The 22,523-nt window shown below is 43.8% G+C and overlaps 1 protein-coding gene across 1 annotated transcript in view; it reads left to right on the top strand.

Annotated features, from left to right (window-relative positions):
- LOC113480281 (deubiquitinase DESI2-like) overlaps positions 1–18,813 on the top strand; it is a 59,884-nt gene extending 41,071 nt beyond the window's left edge. Inside the window, exon 6 of the mRNA XM_026848936.1 lies at positions 15,736–18,813. Coding sequence (XP_026704737.1) covers positions 15,736–15,978 — 243 coding nt within the window. The 3' untranslated portion in view covers positions 15,979–18,813. The remainder of the gene's footprint in view (positions 1–15,735) is intronic.
- Positions 18,814–22,523: the final 3,710 nt, after the last annotated feature.

Raw genomic sequence — 22,523 nt, 5'->3', positions numbered from 1 at the left:
AATATTAGCATATAAAAATAAACAGGAAGGAATTGTATTGATACAAACAGAGAATGAAGTTTCAAACAGTACAGTGATCAAATCAGTGTTAGCCACACTACTGTTTTGGAGTCAAATAATCAAATTACTACAACAAAAATGAAAACTTTAAAAATTATGAAGAAAACCCAAGAGAAAGCTGTGTGATGATCAGCAAAAGCTAAAAAAAAAAAAAGCTTTACCTGCAGCAGTGAAATATGGTCATTGCTTGTTATGTATTTTAATATGTAAAATTTCTGTCTCATGTCCAAGCCATAAGCTCAAAGCTATTCTCCTCGATTCTACTGCTACATATCAGTGAACTCTTCACTGCCTCCTCCTTGTCCAGCCTTCCAAACACAAGTCAAATAAGAGATCTTAATAAAAAACTACTAAGGTATTTTAAATTTTGCTTCCAATATACCTGCAGTGAACATCTTTACAGGAGTGGAATTTATGGTTAAGTTTTCCTGCAAGAGCTTTCTTGGTGGATTCTGTGTGCTCATTCACTGCCTCATAACATGTCCAGATAATAAAACAAAAGCATAAATGGTTAGTTCTGACACTTCTGCTCCCAGGAGCAGAATTGACTCAGGATTTAGGTCAGTTTAAATAAACCCTTTGTAGGCAAGCAGGATTTTTTGTTGATGTTGCTCTTCACATGTGCTTGTGTTTATCATCCCTCTCTAAGGTATTACAGATGGAAAACCAAAGGAGGTGCACTTCAGGCCCAGGAACAGAAGGCCCTGTATAGTCTCTAGCATCAAGATACAGAGAATGGGAGCTGAAATTTTTAAAGAAATAGCTGGTGTTAAGACACTAAGCAAAAGTCAGTGCTGTTCAACATGCCTCAGTCAGCAACATGAGAAATACATGTGGCTGCCTGATGACAGATGTCTCCAATCTTTCTAGTAAACACAGTAATTTGGCAATCACTGTGTTTCAGAGCTGGGTGAGAAGCAGCATATCTTACCTTGGGACACTTATGACCTCTTGGAGGAAAGACTGCTTGAAACCTGTTGGGACAGAAGCTGCCTGAACTGAAAGCAATGAAAGTTGCAATTCTCATTTCCCAGCATCTGAATGCTTGCTTAACATTACAGCCTTGGTGCCCTTTTTTTTTTTTTTTTTTTTTTCTTTTTCCTTGCCGTAGTTCCCATTAAAACTAAACAAAACAAAAGTCACCACATTAGGAAGCTTCACAGGGTCTACCATGTAGTTCTATAAGGTGCAGCCTTATAATGCACAAAACATGCTGGCTGCATGACAAGTGGCTCCCAAGACTGTGTAGATATGTGTCACCATAGAGTGCAGAAAACAGAACTGATGTTTGTGCCCTAAAACCAATTGTCTGTTTAGTGTTTGTACTGCCCTTTCCTTCAGACTCTTCACCTGTGAAGCAGCAATAATGATCATAATTAGCATCTATTTATGCAAAGTCATGTTATGTGGCAGTTAAAGACAGGAAACTGGAAAAGGTTTTCGAAGAATTAAAAGATGTAGAAATTCTGTTCAACAGAATAAAATTGATCACTAGAACTGGGATTTAACTCCAGCCACGCAAAAGGCAGCCAATCATTTTAAGTGAGTGTAAGTTCTTGGTGTCTCTGCTGCTGTAGCCCAGCTGAAAGGTGATGCTATCAGTACTGCAATGCCCTTTTACCACAGAAAGGGATGGGTGTGGAGGCTAATTTTTAGCACGAAAGAAGCAATGGCAAGCTCTGCGCCCCACAGCCCTTTATGCCTTTCTGCCCAGGACCGTAGGCAGTGTGGTTAGTCCTGGGTAATACCAGGCAAATCACATCCCTGTCCTGTGCCCAAGTATCCCTCCTTGTATGCTGGGTTATTTCCTTCCTTCAGGAAGGGCTCTGAAATATTTTGATGACAGGTCTCTTATCTGCCAAGCTGGCTGATTTGTGACTTGTTCTGTATCAGCACACAAAACCAAAGCTAGAGCTTCACAGCTGTGCGGTGATGTGTAAGTTAATGTGTGTTACACAAATCTGTCTGGCAGGCTTTGAGATCTGGCTGTACAGCCATGTGCTAGGTAGCTGTGTTTGCCTGCCTTAATGTTCTCATCTGGCCATGGGCTTGCTAATTAATACCCATAGATGTTGCCTTGGTGGTTGGGCTGTGGGTTGGGAGGTCACCATCTGGTCATGTGGACTGAGGGCAGATGCAGCCACGTGTCCTGCTGGCTGAGGTAATGATTCTGCAGAGGGAATGGGAAGGAGGTATAAGGCTGGCTCTGCCTCCCAGATCAACTTTCTCAGGATCACACCATGAGACAATGGCTGCATGTTCAACTGCCAGGACCTGTAAGGTTCCCCATTCACAGAAGGACTGCTGAAGCCACAGGAGTTGGGCTTTACTTTCAAATTTTTGTTTTCTTGTCCTTTTCCAGTGTTTTTTCAGCAAACAGAACATCCATTCAGAAATCCGCCATCTACATCTGTTTATGAATGAATGATTTTCCTGTCAAATTTCTATTCAATATGATGACGGCTCAGGTCCCACCATGATAACTGGTAACTGATATATTTAACAGTTATATGTAGGCTGACTGTAATGGTTAGGGGCATGTTCAGACTTATGTTCATGACTCTCCATTTGGCTATGCATCTTGAAAAATCCCTGGACAAGTCCAGCACAGGCAGATAAGCTCTACTTAACCACTGGGCATGCCTTAGACCTGATATCTACCTACTTCTGAAAAAACTCACTTTCCAGTGCAATTGCTGCCTAATTGCATGCTGCTGTGGCATTGAGCCTCTCCCTACAATGCCATGTATCTCTTCTAAGTCTTCTGATCTTCCTGCCCACATTCACTTGTAAGTTGCAAGGGGCTTTGTTAATGCCCTCATTGGCACTTATAGCTCTGAATTTTCCTTACTCCCTACTGCAGACTGCCAAGCGTATTCACACTTGCTCAAGACTTAGATCTCTCCCCGCTTTGCCAGTTCCCTATGGACTTCTAACAAGCAGCTACTGGATCAAAAAGGCATGCCTGGGTCTACTCACAAAGCAGCTCCTGTGGGAAGAAAACAGAGAATGCCCTGGTTTCAGCAGCAGCAGTTCAGACTTCATCTTCTCCAATGCTATTTCATGGCAGCCTTCTCAGTAAGTGATTCAGTGGACATGCTGCATGATCAGGAGTCTTTTCCTGTGGATTTCCTGAGAAATTCTTCTTCATTGGTTAACGTGGTGTTATTTAAGAACTGAAGAACTACCAGAGGGCATAAGTCTCTGCCTAGTAAGTGCCTCATACCATCTTAATTAGTTTTGAAGGAATTTCTGATGTAAAGCAGGGCAGAATTTCCTAGTGGGTAGTCATGAGAAAGAAATCAGATGCACTCCCTGTGCATTTGTCCAGCTTCAAGTTAAGGTTGCTGGTACACACACCACTTAATACCCCTTTGTGGTTTCCCTTTACCCTCACAACCCATGTCAGTGTGGAAAGGTGAGGGGAGCTTGATCTCAGCTGTGAAATGCTGGCTAATGAAATGTGGTGCCATGGTACCTATATTTATAAACCACTTAAGAAAATTGTTCGTGGGTTAAAATGAAGAAGTTCATCAAACAGGAATTAGTAATTTGCCTACAACAAACTTACTCCTTTCATATTGCTTCTATTGACAGTCCCCAAAATCCGTATCACTGAAGAAACTGTCCAGAGGGTTGGGGCATCCTTTTTGGGAACTTATGCTTGTCATTTCTGCAAAGAAAAATCAGTTAGGCCATCAGCAGCAGAGCCCAAACTTCCCATCCTGTTCTGAGCTTTTGTGCCTTTCTGCCTGTCAGTATTCCAGGCAGGTAATGCTGCTGGCACACAGCAGGGGTTCCAGCATGCTGATGAGGTTATGCATGTGTGGGTAGTTCAGTTAGGACCGCCTCAATATTGGGGAAAGCCCTTCTGTTTGATCATCTGTTATTAAGCTCCTATGTTCCTAACAATCACCCATGTATACTTAGAGCAATACATTCAGATGGCCCTTCAAGGTATTGCAAAATATTTATGTTCTTTATGAGTTGTCCTGGCTGATGAAAAAGGCTATTTAAACTCTACCAGATGGAAAAAATATTGGCTTTTGAACATTAGAAAAACCTTTCAAAACAAAAAGAAAGGCTAAAATAATTAATTCTTTCTGTAATGTGATTTTTCCTGATTTTTCAGAATAAGATGTGAGATAGTAAAAGGACAGAAGTTACAAATTGCTATAAAGCAGACGTAAAGGGAGAGGAATACATTCTTGCTCTTGGAAAAAGCCAAACTCAAGAGTAATTCCTGGGCTGTAAGTTCCCCCCACTCTGCAGGTTTGAGGTCCTAGCCATGGCGTTGCTTTGCAGGAGCACTTGTCACTGCAGCAGTGGGCAACAAGGAAGTATGCCATGAGGTGCCAAGACAGACATGGAGTTACACGCCGTCACCAAGACTGTTCTTTGGGCACTGATAAGGGTAGGTGTGTGCAGATACAGGGAACTGTGAAGTTGCTGTCAGAGGGCTCTTTTCAATGTGAGAGCATGGCTCATGCTTGCCCTCCAAGTCTACAACACAATTTGGGCTTGTGCAAGGCAGATACTAGGCAAAGCAAAAGCAAACTTGGCTCAGCTTGTACCCCAAAATCTGTGTAAAGGAGAAAGCTTTACTGCCAGGTGTTCAAATATGGGCATAGAAGAGTATGAGCCCTGCCGATGTGTAGGCGTATGGTGAGTGTACAGTGCCTGAGGACATCTTTACAGAAGATAACACTAACTAGAGGATCAAGAGAGAGGATGAAGGTTTTCTGCTTCCAGGTTCTTCAGTTTGGTGATATTCCACAGTATTGAGTGTAATGATCGCACCATGTCACTGCAGCTTAAAGACTCTGAAAAAGCTTTTGCTGCTTAGCCCATTCACAAACAGAAGATGACTCATTTGACTTCCCACCAGCAATTTTCCATGCTTCTGAAGTTGCCTGTCTAAGATAAGCTATGGAGCTATGTTCTTACCAGAGTGATGACAGTTGCTACAGCATATCTCAGAAAAGGGCAAACTACCACAGGAAGGGAGAAAAACACCTTTGAATCAGCACCAGAACTGGAAGATAAGTGGAATGACTCAAGGAAACCACTCTTCCCTTCATCAATATGATTACTGCCAAGCAACTGGAATGATCCCTGTTTAAGGAAACTCTTTAGCACCTTGTTATAGGACACAATTATCAAAGGAGTGTGGCTTCTGAGCAACCAGGGAAGATGGCCTTTTATTCCCCAACAGCCTTACCAGTGGTGAAATAGCAGTAAAATCAGTGGGTCTTACGAGCCCTTTGGATAACATAAGAAGCTGATGCTCATCATAATTAGGAAATTCATTGAGAGGCACTGATTTGATTCACCTTAAAAACTGTTGATGTTGGAACTGTACCTGAGGACAGCAGTGACAGAAGGTTTTATTCTTTTATCATGTCTTTCTTTCCTTTTCTTGAAAGGGGAATGAATCCTTTCTGATTTGTATGTGTAATTTATCTTAAATAGGAGAAAAGGTCAAAAACCCTCTGCATTTTGTAGCAGATTCCCAGCCTGGAGTTATTTACCTGTTTTGCAGCTGCTCTAAAACTACCCTATTTAAAAAAAAAAAAAAAAAAAAAAAGCCGACAGGCCTGAGAAGGCTGTGTTAGTAGGACCCGCTTGTATCTCTAAGAGTATGGTCAGAGAATCTGCAGGAGCCCCCAGGACAAACCTGGCTCAGAAACACCCGAGTGATCTGGTACAAGTTCCCCGACTCAATAAAAGCAGAATTCGGCTGCATGACTGAGGGATGCTGAAGCACAGTTAATCATCCCTATTTGCTTCCTAAATTATCACAACTTTGTCTTATACCCAAAGAAATCTATTAAAAAAGACGAAAACCAACTCGGAAGTTAGTGTGTGTGGTTGACATCCACATGTAATCATTCTTTAGAAGGCTCTTTAGGGTCATTTGGATTTGAAGGATTTAAAACCCTTCAGGAAAACAGATTGGTATCTCATTATCCAGCTTCCTTTTGTACCCACTGTTCTTTTTCACCCGTTTATTCCTTTAAATATTAAAGGATCTGTTCCCTTATTTCTCAGCATTTCTTGATCCAAAGGATTGGATCCAGGGGACAGTGCTCAGAGATGCCTTCTGGGTAAATGGTTAAAATTTGAACTAATTATTAGAGCTGAACTAGGATTTTCAGAGTAAACCAAGTCATCAAAACCAGAGTCTTTTAGAGGGATCTGGCAGTTTTAATAAAACTTTTGCTAGGACGTTTTGTGAATTCAAGCAGAACTAGCTAGTGAGACATACTCATCCTCAAGTAACTGAGAGCTTCCTAGACAGAAAGAAGCTTTCTGGGGGGTGGGAGAGCAAAGTGAACTAACGATTTATTTATTTTTTCTCCTCCATTTCAGTGAAAATTCAACTGAATATCAGCCACAAAATGTTCTGCTGCAGGGAGTCCCTCAGCCTTTCCTGTGGGGACTGTCCTACTTTGATTATTTACATAAATAGAGACATAACACATTTAAGCAGGAGAAGAGAGAGGCCTACATTGGAATTTGTGTGCTTGTGGTTTTGGAAGCTCATTCTGAAGTTGTAGGATTTGAGTTGCAGAAATTTCCAGAGAGAAAAATATTTTGGGGAACTGAGGGTCTTTGCTCTAGGGCTGAGGGGTCTTGGAAAATAGGCCTGAGGGTTAATGAGGTGAGCTTGGCCCATTCTTTGGAGGGAAGGAGGGAAGAGAGTCTCCTAAGCATCTGAGGTGGCTTAGGTCAGCCTTGGAAAATTCTTTAGCATCCTAGATGAGGCTGGCTCCTACAGGGCAGGGATCATGGACCCTGTCACAGTCAAATGCTTTGCAGCCAGAGTTTTAGAGCTGCAGCAGTGCAGTGCTCAATCTGGGAAGTAAATAGTTCCCAGTCTCCTGAAGTCAGTAGGACTCTCTCAAATCAGCCTAAAAGGATGCTCTCCATTAGGAAATACCTTGAAGATTAACAGATGGAGTCTGCAGTGAATCCTACAACCTGATGGTTACAGAGGACTGAAGGAGGCATCTCGCATACCCACTACTGATGCTGACACCACAGTGATATTATTAAACCTGCATGCCAGATTGGATGGAAATACTGGGTGAAGCCACAGTCTGAATTTCCTTGGGAGGCAGGGGATGATCTTGGTGCAGTCAGGCTTGTTTGCATGCAGATCACATCTAGCATGGATGCTAGGGCTTATTTCCCTTTTTCTTTGTATTATTGGTAAAGATTGACAGTATTGACAGTAGCAGAGAGAGGCTTTGTCATTGTGTATCTGAGTGATAGCAGGAAATACACATCTCATAACTGAAGTGCAGTGTAAGATATCTCTGTGCTGGGCTTTAGAGCTATGTCTGACGTATACTTACTTGATGATATGGCTGTCTTGGTTATTTGTCAGTATGGCTGGAGCTTTGGTAGAATAGAGGGATCTTACTTTACTGGTAGAGGGTGTGGAGCTGTACTGAAGTGACAGGGGATGGTAGCTAGTGCATATTCTTTCTGGCTATTCACCTGTCCTTTTCCAGCCAAGGCAAAGGTGACAGCATGTAACAAACTTACATCAGAATCCTGCTTTCCTTAGAGGAGCCTGACTTCCAGTAAATTCTCTGAAGAAAGCATGTTAGCTGAATCAAGGACCAGATGAGGGCACTTTTTAATCATCAGTGAATAATTCAAGCCTAAGTCTTTTCACTTCCATCCCCTGGCACATGTGAGTTCTCATCATAATGTTATTAAAAACTATGGAAGCTCTCCTTAGCCTGAAAGCTATCAGAGAGAAAGGATTAAATACCAGAGAAGGGAGCTTCAGGTGGCATCTAAGTCACAGTTAAAAGTGGCAGAAGTTTTTATAAACCAGTCTTCAGCAGATCCTGAGTAGACAAGTAATATCCGTGTCTTACTTGGTCAACAATTGCTCTTCTGTTGTAGGAGATAAGTGTTATGTTGCGTAAAAGCCTACATGATTCTGTTACTGGCAGGGGACACAACGCTCCCAACAGACAGAAGGGAGAGAAGGAAATGAAAAAACACCAACCAACCACAGGGCATGAAAGCATGTTAGGAAAGCTTTATTTCCTGGTGCCTGAGTCAGTCCTCACTGAAGCTGATAGAAAGACTTGCTTCATTGCAGCAGCCTTTGAAGGTTGTTAGCTCTATGGGGAACAGGCTGCGTTAGTTTTCTATTTTTTAACTGCCACATACATTTAGAAGCAGCTTATTAATAAAGACATCCTGCACCCGTGAATTATTCTCATGGTTTCAGATGGATGTCATTTTTCTCTTGTGTCTGCCTGTAGGTACGTACAATTTTGACTGCATGCAGTTAATAAACTGCTGTATTGCATTCCAGAGGTAGCTTCTCTGCTGTGGCAAAATAAGATTTCTAGGGGTGGTTTGTCTATTAGTTAAAATTTGAAGTATTTGGGAAGTTCTTAGAATACAGGCTGCTATAAAAATATAAACATCTTTTTTCCGCCATCAACCTTTCTAGCTATCCTTGCCATCCTGAATGAGTCTTATAGCCCAACAAAAACGATTAGTGGAATAACTCTTACATGGATCTTGCAGCTCTCTCAGTCCATCCTATTTTCTTTATCTATCTACATGTGCAGGGGAATAGTATGAGGTGGCAAGTAATTTGAAACATCCCCCCTGGGGCAAGTTTTTAGCACATCATTTCCATTCTTATAAAATGGTCTGAGTTTGCCACATGTGCCTCTGTAGTTATATTTTAGGTTTTTCCCTTTAAAGTGATCCACCTAGCCAAACAGATTAAATGTGAAGATATTTTAAGAGTGAACTTGAAAAAGACCCCACCCTATCTCAAGCTCTTTGGGGCTGGTGTAATGTGGGTGTTTTGCACCATCTTTTTTATTTTACCTGCTCTTTGCATCTGTCTTCCCAAACCAAAAGCCCCCTTTCTTTACCTGTTATAAATAAGCATAATACCTTGGTGCTAAGTTAGTTTGTACTATCTGGGGAATTAATCTCTAGTCGCACCATTATGGAGCTTTTGAGCCTTTGTGTGTGCAAATGCCTGAGAACAGATGCCTCCTTTCCAGGAATGAAGGTGACAAGGAAACACCCGGTCCTTTTCAGCAGCTGCCTGTTGAGAAATGAAAAGTGTCAGGAGTGTAAATGAACGACTAAGTGTGTTGGATAAGCAAAAGGTTCCAGTCCCTAAAGCCTAGGAGTCCTGCCAACACTGCCAGACAGAAAGTCTCTCCCTGTTCTCATGAGTTCCTGTATTTTCTCTTCAAATTGTTCTCCATCCACAGTAACCTGCTGCTCCCTAATGTTAGGAAACAAGGGTTGAGACTGAAACACAGAATTTCCTTGGTTAGCTATTCAGGAAAAAATAGACGCTCTTGATGTTCGTCCCTCTATGCATCTGAGTTGGCCTGGTCACCTTCAGCATGTCCATAACACTGGAAAGCACAACCCTATTAGGCAACAGCTGTTCTCAGCCACTGGTCTTGAAACAGCATCTGCTAGAAGGCAGTTACTCTTCAGGCCATCACAATAATATGAATGAATTGCAATTGTTCATTAATTTGGTGGTAAAATCATTATTTTAAATGTCACTAACAAGCCCAGGCTTAATTATATTTAGTATTCCCCAAATGGTTATCTGTTATGAGGCCACTTGCTGCCTACCTTGTCATCCTGCAGCTGCTGGATGTACGTGTAAGTGCTGGTTACAAGGAACTTCATGCTCAAGGAGTGTATTGCCATACTGCAGTGTTGGTACATAACTAATCAGTGATGCTGCTCTGAATGCGGTTCATCAAGATAGCACATTTGCAGCCACTGTGCCTCTCCACTGGTGGCCTGGCCAGTGAAGCTGAAATAGTGCTGTGAGTGCTGAGGTGCTATAAGCCAGCTGTCTCGTTTGACCCAGAGCTATACACTCCATCATCTCTCTTCTTGGCATCACTCTGCATGCAGACTCCTGCACAAAGTCAGCTTTGTCCTTCAAGCCACAGGACCACAGAGGTGACTGACACATTCACACCAGCATCACAAGGGGAGCAGCATGGTGGGTATTAGTCTCTCCTTTCAACGTGTCCTTTTCCTCGCTCCTGGCTGGTCTCAGGGAGACAGTTCTCCTTCTGCTTTACACAGGAGAAACACCTGCAGTGCTGGGGAGGACCTGTAGGAGTGACAGTGCCCTGCCTGCTTGGAACAAAACGGATTGCCTAGGAGAATGGGAGCATTGTAGACAGTTGCTGAAATTCATTTAAAAGTTTTTTCCCTTCTTGCCTTTGAATCAGGATGCCACCTCCCAGCCTCATTACTGAGCTTATTCAGCCTCAGCTACAGTTTCTGAGCTCTACCCTTTCCCATGCAAGATGCAAGCCACTCCTGGCTCTGCTGAATGCATGCTGCATACAGCTTCACAGCTCAGTGAAACGGCCCCCCTTCATCTAGTCTGTTGATCCCTACAGGCTAGTTATATTCCCTAGAGTAGAAATTTTTGCTTTTACAGAGTAACTATATGATAAATCTGTTTCAAGCAATTGATCCTAGCATGCCAACTCCACCAAGGTGAGACTGTGCTTTCAGGTGTGTTGCAAGGGCTGTATGTCCATTCTCTTTCAGGAATGTTATTTCCAACGTACACACCATGTGCAGCAGCTGCTCAGGAGTGCAGAGATAGAGGTATGTTCCTCACTGATGCACTCAGGCTCCCTTCTCTCTGCCAGCACTGGGCAGTTATATTACCAGTTCAGTTTTTGCAGGGTGGTAAAAAAGATATCCCTATGCACTGGGTTTATTCCAGGTGTGTCCAAGTACTAATTCATCGCACTGACATGTTTCTCTTTCTACATGCTTTTTTGCTACCCTAGCACAGCCTGCAAGCTTTGTCTGGGCAGATGTGCTGGTTTGTATCTAATGGCCTTATTCTGAAATTCTCATAAGCATCATCTGTGCTTTATTGTCTAGGCCTCATAGGAACCAACTCATGCAAACACTGGAAAGATTCCCCTTGGGCTCCAAAGGCTTTGCTCCTCAAGTGCTCTGGGGTGTGTGTTAGACTCCTTAGGCACCGATAAAAGCCCTTTGCATTCTCTAAGACACACCAAGGGGAATACTGTACAGTAGCTCAAATGGATATATGCCCTGCCTGGATGTCACCTAATTTTCAGCAAGGCTGCTAAGTGGAAGTGGCAGTGGGTGGTTCAGCAGATGTTCAGTGCTGAACTCTCTGAGCCTCAGTCTGAAGACAAGAATTGAAGTAATTAGCATGTATTCTTTGAGGAATGTAATGTTGCCTCTGTTCATCTTGATTTTCATGGGTCAGAACACTACATGGTGCCTTTGGGAAGGCTCATTTAAAAAAAAATTTAAGTGCCTCGAGTTATACTTCTGTGAGTGGCCTGATTTTCCCCAATTGCATCATCAAGCACAGCGCTGTACCTATTGCATTCAAGAGCTTTCTCTTAGGATCTACAGCTAACCTGCCCTTCACTTTATTTTGAAAGGGGCTCAGCCTGTTAGACTATCTAGACCCAAAGCCCTTAGAAAATGCAGCACATTGATAGTGTTGTCCTCTAGAAGGCCAAAGACTCATCTTCCTGTGTGGCCTTTCATTTAAACCCATGTTTCCCAGCTGCTAGGCAGCTCCCCTGCCCAGAGTAAAGCTTTGCAGGGAGCTTTAAGGGCTTGCTGAGCAACAAAGCCTAGTTCTTAGGGCACTTATGGGGAGGGAGGAGTGATGGAGCACAGTCCTAGCTCCCAGAGCAGTTTGTACATTTTAACCAGGGACTTCTTAGTGCAAAATGACACAGCTTAAGATGCTCAGAGGATCTTTTTGCATCCCAAATTAATTGTTTCTTGCTGAGTTGAAATCCTGGTGTGGATTTGACAGCTGCCCAGAAATAGCACCCCAACTGTCATGTCCCATTTCTCCCTCATGTTTGGCTTCAGCCACGGATGTCTGAGCTGCTCTTTGCACTTGACTCTGCAGATGCCAGCTGGGTCGTTCGCAGCTCTCAGGCAGAGTCCCCAGAAGAAGCTGCAGCTGTGGGAGACTTGGCTCTCTATCACGAGGTGCCGCTCAGTGGAAGCTGCAAGTACATGCAGCCTCCGCCGAAGTTTCTGCCTGAAACCGGGACAGGTCTCTTGGTGGGCAATCACAAGCTGCGCTCGCTATCCAAAATGTTACATTTCAGTCTGTGGCAGGGACTGACTGCCTCTGTGGGGTGAGAATAACTCACACCTTCAGGGACCTGACAGTGACAGAAAGATGAGGAAGAGCTATGCCTTGCAGTGATAGCTGGACACTACTCACGGGAGGTTTACAAAGCTTGGGGAAGCCCTACATGGGCTGAGGTGTTCCAAGCTTTGCTGCTAGTAGTCCAGCCTCTCATGTATTCTGCAGGGTTTCCCATCCCAAACACTTTTCTGCCTCAGAGAAGCTGTAAGTAAATCCTGAGCTACCTTTCAGGCTCACATCCCACACAGTCTTAGACCATCTGTAATTCTGTTCCATTTCTTGAAAGTTCCTTCTCCCGTTGGCTTAAGAGGCTCAGCTGCTTTCTTGTCCAGTGTCAAGCTCAGGCTCCACTACAGCTATGTTAAGTTCCTGAAGGGATGGGTAGCAGGACAATATGATACGATGGTCAGGACCAGTGATTTCTAACCCATAACAATTTATCCACTAAGTCTGACAGGACAAGTACGTGACCCATAACAGAGAAGTTTACCTCCTTCAAAAGAGAAAACCTCACTTGTTTGGCAAACAAGAAAAAAACCCCTAAAATCCTAAACTCTAAAAACCTCTCAAAAGGAGTTCTGCTGGTGGAAACAATGGATGAGATCAGTCTTCTGTGAGTTTATTATTCCAGTGTGCGGTTTTCAGTTGAGAATTGCCCTGAAAAGCTGCAATAAGTAGATTTTTCTGTGTCTTCATGCGCAATTGGAAAACACCCACTTCATCTTGCTTGTGCTGTTTTATTTAAACTCAGTTGGCTTAATCCCATTGCAGTCAGGTTTATCTGATGTTTCTCTATTAGCTAAGTACTGCTGGATGCTCCAGCGCAATATGCTTTATGGCAAGGAGTGAAAAACACAGGAGCAGGCTGTAGTTAGTGGCATACCATGCTGTTGCCCTTTTGCTCCTGTTGAGCATTGTGTTTTGCTGTGGAATAGTAACGAGGCTTCACTGACAAGAGGTGAGGACAAGCATGACTGAGGAAAAGGAAACCACTTTGACTTCATCATTATCCTTAAGCTCCGGAAACTGCCCTTTGGTGATTGATGGCCTGATGCCCACAGATCTCTATTCTTTTTCTGGCTCTTCCTTGCATCACTGATTCATTCTGAAGAAGCTCCCATAAACAAAAGACAAACATCTCAGCATTGCTTCCACATCGGGAAGTGCTATTTCAGTTGCTAGGGGATCTGCTCAGCAAAGATAGTCAACTCTTAAAAGAGTATTTCTTTTTCAGGCAGTCTTACCTGTTCTGTTGTTTCAGCTAATTACCCTGCTTTTGTTTTCCTATTAATATCTGGAGGGAAGTCTTTAATAAGATAACTGCTTGAGAACCAAACTCACATGCACGCATACATCACAAGGAACCTAATCTGAGTCACTTTCTACACTAGCAATATGTCGCCTGAACTCCTGGAGAGGAAGAAAGAGAAATGCTACAAAATCTAGAGGCAGTTGTGCTACATTTTTTGGCTTTGGCTCAGGTTCAGTGTTTTAGTAGAACATACTGTATACAATTTTAAAAATTCAGCAGTATTCCTGTGAAAACGATCAGATATGTCTGGTGAGAAAATCAAATGGATCAGCAAATTTTCTATGAATGAATCTTAAAAGCAGGTGAAGAGGTCATCTACTTACAGGCTCAGGCAATAGTTCTAGCAGTGGAAACCAGGGATCTGGATGGAGATAAAGAATTGCTAATAAAGTAATTATCCCCAGATTAAAAAATTTTAAAATACAGATTCATATAGCTGTATCTGAGGTTAAGTAGAATGCAGCACTGGTAAGAACTGAAACAAAAGTCCTTGGGGTGTGTTAAGTAAAGAACAGTCTATGCTTGCAAGTAATTTTAGCAGCTAAATGGCTCTGCTCATTTTCTAATACCTAATGATAATGTCTTCAGTTTCACACATTGATTTTTAAACAATGCATGTCAAAATAAAGTGAGTTCCACAGCCAAATTAGCATGATCATAGGTTTGTCACCTTCTTCACAGTTCAATGGAAACTCCACGGTGTTGGAGCAAGCTAATTCCCTTATCCTCAAGGTGACGGTTGTAGTGGGGCTTAGATTGTTCTGCCCAGGCCATACTCATGAAGGACCAGCTGGTCATCAGCCATAACAGCTATAATGTGGCATGGCCTATCCTCTAGCAACTGCTCCAGTTGTGCTCCCTGAAAATCTCTTGAAACCTCTAAGCATGTCATTTCCATTGTCAATAACAGATATCTCATTAAATAATCTCCTTGATGGATTACAGACACTCTCTTAGTTTTTGCAGTAATTAGTATTAAATTAAGTGTAGTTTTAGACAGAAAGAGGATGGGCGGAAGTGCAAAGGAATTTAGTGCTGGTGGAAGGTGCAGAATGAGCAAACCTGGAACCAGTAATCCACATAGATTGTTGAACAAAACTCTGGGGTGGACTTTCCTCCCTGCTTGTCTTGCTCCATGGGAGACAGTGCTGGAAGATGAATTTGGGTATTGTGACTACTGTACCCACTACAGACTTCAGGCTCTAGTATACTGGTGTAGGGCCACACAAGCAGTATATTTTACTAAAGACACGCTCTTGAGGCACCCCGGCTGATCAGTTCCACGTGCCTCTTTTGTGTCTGGAAAAATGTAAAGGGAAACTTTCCTCATGTGGCCTAAGACAGATACAGCTACTAAAATCTGGCCTCTATGTGTGGTCAAATGCTACAGAATAAAGGAGGTGCCATATGCAGCAGGTTGTTTCATTGTGCTGAATGTGAGATGACCTTGCAAAACAATATCTATGCTAGTAGAGTGTAACGCAAAACAGTGCCAAGGAGCATCTGTGATGAAACACAGGCCTAGTGAGAAGCTAGTATTTTTCTGTTTGTTGCTTGGTTTCTCACATTTAGGAAATACCATATGAGGAGAAATCAAAGGGTGATGTGCTAGGACAGGAAAAGGACTCTCAGATACTGTAACTTGACTGACCTGATGTGTCAGCCCAAGGAAGAAAATTGAGCAGCAAGAACAGCTTTGCAGGCATCTCTGTCCACCTATTCAGGCTCAGCTTCTGGGTTCCTCAAGGTCTGGCCAGCAACAGCCTAAATATTTTTCCAAAATTTTTGAGCTACTTGGAAATTTTGTCTTTGTCGTGGTGGAGAAGCACCAGCAGGCCAGTCCTTTTACCCATGGACTGCCTGGAGTGGCCAGAGCTGTTGAGGACCATGAACTGTTTCCCCCAGTCTCTGCTATGATGCTGGCAAGGGCTGTGGCTGGCAGGGCTCTCTGTGTGTGTCGAGCATTGGGTAGTCATTTGCTTTTATAGCTGTTTTGGGCTGCAGAAGATGCTCCCTACACTTCAAACAGCTCTCTTCTGAGCAACAGGGAACTCACTCCGCTGAGGTGGTGGTGCGGATGGGGATGACATTGCCACCACGCATGTGTTTTAGTACTATTAACCATGGTCCTTTTCGGTTTGCTCCACAGATACTATGTGGGAAAGAGATCCCCCGCTGGGTGAATCGCCTGGCCTACTTCAGCTCGTGTATCCCCTTCCTCCAGAGCTGCCTCCCCAAGGAGTGGTTGACCCCAGCAGCCCTGCAGAGCCACATCAGCCTCGGCCTCCACAAGGAGGAGCAGGGGGACACAACGGATGAGGAGGCCCCCTCCACCTCTGCAGCCCCCTCAGCCTCAGGCACATCGCGAACCTGTAGACATACCCGGGTCTAGACTGTGCCAGTATACCCTCAAATAACATCCCTCTCCCTCTTGTTCTATTTTTTTCTCACACCTTGTTTTTTCTCTTCTCTTCTTCAATGGACAACACAGGAGAGGGAAGACCCTTTCTACTAAGAAGGTGAAGCTTCAGCCCCTTTTCCAAGGGCTGCCACTACAGTTGCTTGGCAAAATGACTGTGAACCCCAGTGCTGAACTGAGGAGTGTGGCAACTAAACTGGATTCTCCTTCCAGGGCCCCCATGCTCCTCGATCCATGGAGAACTGCTGGCTCTCTCGGGCATGAGAGCATGCGTAGGGGCAGGGGGGCACCATACTGTGATGTTCCTTCTCTGGAACTGTTTTATCTTTTTATCTCTTCCCCCCTCATGTGAGCCCAGCAGCTTCCTCTCTATTTTGGCTGGGTTTGCCATTTCCATTCCCCTATCGCAAATCTCCTGCCCACACCCAGTGAAGGAAGCAGAGCCAGAACGCAACCTTCTCATCTCTTAGACCAGCAACAAGCTCCACTCAGCCCCATCCCTTTTGTAATTATCAGGTTTCTAACTCATGTGAAGGACAAATGAAAGGTGCTGCTGTTCTACAACCACCAGTTTTCAGTACTCAAATTTAAGAGCTCAAATGACTGTCCTGCTCTTAAAAATAATAACAAAGAACCTAGAAAATGAATGTGTTACCGTGGCTTTTCTTTGGGGTCAAAAAGAGGATGGGGCTAGTGTTCAGAGGCAGCTACTAAGTAGGTGCAGAGATCACTGTTGACCATATTGGTGCTTTTTGGCACAGACCCCTCTCAGTTCCCCTAATTCTAGGCAGCATACCTGGTTTCCTTTATTCCCCAGATTCCCTGGGGAATCTCCCTCCTAGCTGAAATTTGCTGGCTGTCTTTGGGGGAACAGCCCTCCTGAGCACAAGGATAAGAGGATTTATTGGGAAGGTTGGTATTTCCTTCTGCTTTTCCTCCTGCACTCATAGACCTAAAACGTGTCTCCAGAGCCACCGTTCCCCAGCCTGTTTTTGAGCCAACTCAAGGTAAAAAGGTGGTGAATCCAAAGCATGTCAACCTGTTTCCTTCTCTCTTTTTGGAGGTGGAGGGGGAAACTTAGGGCCACATCTGGAAAGCATGGATGACCCTTCCAAGGCATGGGCCACCATCGTGTCTTCCATTGTGTGCACTATTTCAGTGGCATGAAAAATAGGCACATCTGGCTCACTGGCCTCTCCAGGCTGGCTCTTGACAAGAATCTGGTCCTTGATGTATTTATGCTCATTCTGAAAGCTGACGAGAAAGCAGAGGAGGAGGAAAGGACAAGTACACCAACTCTTCCATTCAATTACCTCACTAGGAGTTCTAGTCAAAAGATGTAGGAGAGAATCAAAGGGGAAATCCAGGCCCCTTGCAACTCCTCTTGGCTACACAAAGGAGGATGAAAAAAGGAACAGGCACAGTGTTGAGAGGGGATTGCCATTTTAGAAATGCTGTTCTCAACAGCTACTACTAAGTCAGGACTTCCACCCCCCACCCAGAAAGAACTACAAGCCCTTAAAATGCGTGGCTGTTTCCTTTTATTGGTCGCAATAGCATGCTGAGTCCAACCAACTGTTTCTTTAGCTCAGGTATACAGAAGTGTGTGCTTTCAGGGCTGAAGGTCTTGGCTATGATGTACATCTTGTCTACACAGACAGCGCTTAATGGTTTGTTAACGTATGCACGCTCTTAGTGAAGCAGGAGGCTTTGGGGAGGTCTGTTGGATGGAAATATAACTCACAGGATGGCCTCACTCCACTACCTCCTGAAGTGATGCATGTTTGGGCAACAAAACCTTTGCAACACGCCTCTCATTTTCAGCCTCTGAACAAATTGCTGCAAGTTCTATACTGAACTGAAGTCATATTCCTTATTAACCTTGGCTACTCGCAGCCAATACCACATTGTGAGCAATTTTGCAGCTCCTGGTATCCAGTCCAGCACCAATTTTGATCACTCCAGCTTGTCCAGGGATGTTTAATAAGATTTCCATCCTGTCCTCCATCCCGCTGCCCAGAAACCACGTTACACAATGTACTGTTGCACTCTATGCCCCTGCAGTCATTGCAGCCTAAACCAGCAGCGCAAGCTTCATTTGTCTGAAGTTCCCAGGGTGCCTGCCAATAGCCATCAGCACATTATGTGCAGTGAATTTTAAAATCTCTTTTTAGATCCTTCTCTGGAAGAAAGTGAGAAGAGGCTTTCCTAGAGCTTTTTTCTAGGCCAGGGAAACTGCAGTCAGAAACACCTAGTTCCTGATGTGACAAAAGCCAGCCAGCCATCACCCTCCTGTTTCTGCTCTGCACCTGAGCTCCAGATAAAGCACCATGTATACATCTAGGAGAGAATTAGGGCTCCAGAGGCACATTTCACACAGAAAAACCTCTCACAGTATTTCACAAAGTAAAAAATGCTTAACTGGCTGTATGGTAATCTGGACAAGAAAGCTGCACTCGGCCTCCTTGGGGACGTGAATATGTGCTTGAAGTATCGGGAACAACACTTGGGGTGAGCTGTCAATGTCATAAAAGAGATGTTTGTTTATCTACTTTTATGTTTGTCTGTTTATGGCAGTAGGGGTCACATCAAGGAGGCATCAAACCTCTATCGTAAATCAAAACCAGAATATATTCCAATCTTCAAAAGTGTTTGTTTCTCCCTACCACTTTCTGTTCAAGGTGACCAACCAACAATGACAAGAACAAAGGGACACTGTGGAAATAAAATATATATTGATGATAGCTTTACCTCTGTAATTTAACAGCATTTTAGATTATTAAACATGAAGACATTTTAAAAGTCTAATTTACTGATCATCTCTGGCACAGCCTGTTTGTTTTTAGGTACTTTTCTTGTCCTTCCAATTATTACCAAATTGTTGTTGTTACGATATCGTATTTGTATCAAGTTACACATTTGCTTTCTCTTGCTGTTTTAGAGTATAACACCATTGGAAAATTTTAGATACCAACAGTTATCAATGAAAACAAAAGAGCAGCTTCTGAATCTTAACAAGAGCACCCCATGGCACTGGCATAAGAACCCTTTTTCCTACTGCCAGGACTTTTGGTGCCCTTTTAGAAGTTGGAATGACAGGGCACCAACTCTGCACCTGAGCATCAGCAGCTGTGGGTTACTTCCAGCAATTCCTTGATGTGATTAATGGAGAAGACCAAAGGAAGTAATCATCAATGTTTCATTTTCAGGTGGTTTTAAATTACTCTTTGAATTGAGGCAGCAGGTGTCCTGTTCCACTTTGTCCCTGCTATGCTCGCCATCAGGCACTGATTTGGGTTGTGGAAAAGCTGTGTAGTGACTTAGGAAGTATTTAAAAGAGGAGCTTTCATTCTCCCAGCTGCACTCTGAGTTGCCATAGGCTACCAGAATATGGAAGAGCCTTTGGCTACAGTAATATGTGAAAACATCACAGCATATGCCTGGAGAATATGTGCTAATGTGTCAGCACTCCACCATTGTGCATGTGGCTGTAGCTGAGAGGCATCTGAGTGGATGGCATGGCACATTTAATTACTAGCATGAAGGAATGACTAATGGCTCTAAATCTCAGAGTAAGACTGTTCCATTACCACTGTTTTAGACAGCTTTGTTTTGAAAAGGCTATAAAAGTTTTGGGGAGTCAAGTATGATTGGGATAAGGGATAACAATGCAGGAAAAAAACTCAGCATGATCATGGCAATCTTCTTTCCTTGGGAAACAAGGCTACAGAATGAAAGGCATAGCTAGTGGCCAGGGCTTCACAATTGCTTTTAATCAACAAGCTCAAAGTTCAAAATTAGGGAAGGTGACCCTCAGTAAAGATGTGCATCCACCTACAAAAGCTAGTGGGAACTACACGTGCAGCTTAACATTGCTGAGCTGGCTTGTCTCTTGTTGCAAGTAAAGATTCAGCTGTCTAAGTTCTGGCCATCCACAGAGTTAATACACACAGCCTTCAGCTCTCACTGGAGACAGAAGAGTATGTCTCTGTCCAGTGGTGCCCTCCATGTCTACCAATCCTGAGTGGCAATGTTTCCTGCTATTTCAGCCCCGCTCTCCCACCCTGCCAAGGCATCCCAGGTACAAGCTTTAGAAGCTTTTAGTCTGTCTGTGCCACTTGCTTTCCTGAAATGTTCCTGATCTCAGGTCTGCAGGCTGGCTTTTCCCACATGTGGAGGGAGGTGAAATCCCTAGCTCTGTTGAGATTTGGTGAAGTAATCATTTGAACCGGTCATTATTTGATCATGATTTTGCAAAGTGACAGATTTTTGCCTTTGAGGTCCACTTTACCCAAGCCAAGTTCTTTTACCAAATACCACACGGAAGCACAAAAGGAAGTTCAGAACACAGAAAAATGTCAGGAGTCTGAGTCAAGTCCTCTCACTTGAAAGTCTTTGTACATGTTCAACACAAAACAGATAGGTAGGCTCAGGGACACTAGTACCCCTACATCTGTGAAATACATCTCTATTGCTGGAAGTCCTTAAAAAGTAGGTATATGCAGTGCTAAATCTTCTCTAGCCTCCAGACTGCCTTGCTCCTCATGCAAGAAAAGGCAATCCTCGCCTTGCTGACAGGTGAAAGACCACTCTCTTCACTGCTGGGAATGCTGTGGCAGCTATTGATGTTCACATGGATTTTTCTTCATTATGCAGAGCATGAACCTTCATTTCTTACCAAACTACTCACTGCAGGCATTTTCTCTGTCTGCTGGAATGGATTGATCCAGAGAAACATATTCTTCTTTAACCTTCGAGGTTCTTGAAGGGAACATCTCCTGAGGGACTTCCTGTGGCAAACCACCCAGCCATGTGGTAGCACCGAGCTCCATCAGTCTCAGGGTTATCTTGAGAGTCTTCTGCCCTGCAGTTTTTTGTTGTTTTCTCATTTCTGTGACTTCAGTGGTGGCTTCACTGAAGGTGAATTCCTATTCCCCTTCCCCACACACATCTAAAGGGAATTTTATCTTAGCAGGAGAATTCAGGGTCAGGCCTGGGTTACTGCAGTTTTGTGGACGGTGCTTTCATCTCACCATTAGGGACTATGCTGCAGTAACTAACTTTGAATTTTCAGTCCCATAATACAGGCAGACTAAACTGCCACTCATGCTTGTAATTGCCTTAATATAATAATAGCACAATATGTTGAGTACAATGCTTTGTGATATTAGTAAATGGGCATTCAGAGGTACCAGAAGTAATGAGCAGTAAGAGTAACAGCATAATGTGCAGCAGCCCTAAGCCAAAAATGAGAATGCCACTATGCTAGGTGTGGTACAAACACCTAACAAAGCTAGCATGTTTGCACAAAAAGCTTCAAGGAGGAATAACCAGTGAGGAGATTTCATTCCACATGCCATAGATGGCAGATGAAAAAAAACAAACAGGGGCAGAAACTTCAGAGGGGCTTCAGGACATTTTAAGCCTCGATCCCCCTGTCAGCACACATGTGGTGTTACTGGCATCTCCTGGCCTTAGATCCCAGCTGTGTATTCATGCAGGTGACAGCATGGCTCCAGCCCCATCCTTTTCGTCCCATACAGTGGAAGCTCTGTCCGTGTGTGTCTGTGTGTGTGTGTACACACAATCTTGAAGTACCCTGTGGCCTTACAACTGGTAACTTGGCCACAGCAGCCAAAGCACCTGACTCGCTGCGTGAGTCTGACCGTGCTATTTCATGTGGATTATTTCCATGACTGACAAGCTGTTTGTCACCAAAATTAGGAAGGAACCTCTTAATATCAACGTAGCATTAAGAAGCGGGCATTTCTTTATTTGGTGCCAGATGCATGGGGGATCATTCCTCCTAAAATGCACAGTCTAAACCAAAAAGCCCATCCTTTATATCCCTTAAAGAAATGAATATTCATACATTTTCCAAGAAGTCTCTGCCTTTCCGCCTATCTATTAAACATTTACATAATGCTGACGTTGCAAAACTACACTACGCACGTGTGAGGGTCTCGGGTGGTCGTTTTGGGGAGTTAGCCCCTACTCCTTTTTCCCTTTTATGGTTGTGAGTCTTTTGAGGGCAATTTCTTTTCCTTGCATGTTTCCCAACTTTGTGGTTCGGCCAAGCTGTTCTTTCGTATCTGTCTTGTTTGACCGATTCTGCCAGCATGTATCTATTCTCCGGGTTAGGGTATCTGCTCTGTACCCTTTAATCACTTGTTAAATCCAAAGTGTTTTGTTCGGCAAAAGAACTTCTCAACATTTCCCCCCTTCGAGACTTCCAAAGTAAGATCTCTTGAGGAGCTTCACCCAGATCGCGTAATTCTCACAGTACTGTCGACTTCCAGGTATAGACAACTGGGTACAACATGACCATATAAGGCATAATGGGATGCTTCTCTTGTCAGTAATTCTTACAGGCCTCAACTTGCAGGCACCAGCTGCTAGCAGGTACCGCTACGGCTGCAGAAAGGCGGGTGGCACCTGGCGGGGCCCGGCCGGCTGCCTGCCGAGGCCGCTCCGCCCAAGCCGCCTCCTTCCGCCAAACGCGCCAATTGGTTTAGAAA

The sequence above is a fragment of the Athene cunicularia genome (genome assembly GCF_003259725.1).
Source record: "Athene cunicularia isolate RWA chromosome 5 unlocalized genomic scaffold, athCun1 chr5_part1, whole genome shotgun sequence".
In the NCBI taxonomy this organism is placed as follows: Eukaryota; Metazoa; Chordata; class Aves; order Strigiformes; family Strigidae; genus Athene; species Athene cunicularia.
The sequence above is the reverse complement of the archived record's forward strand: the minus strand, read 5'-3'. Positions and strand labels throughout refer to the sequence as shown.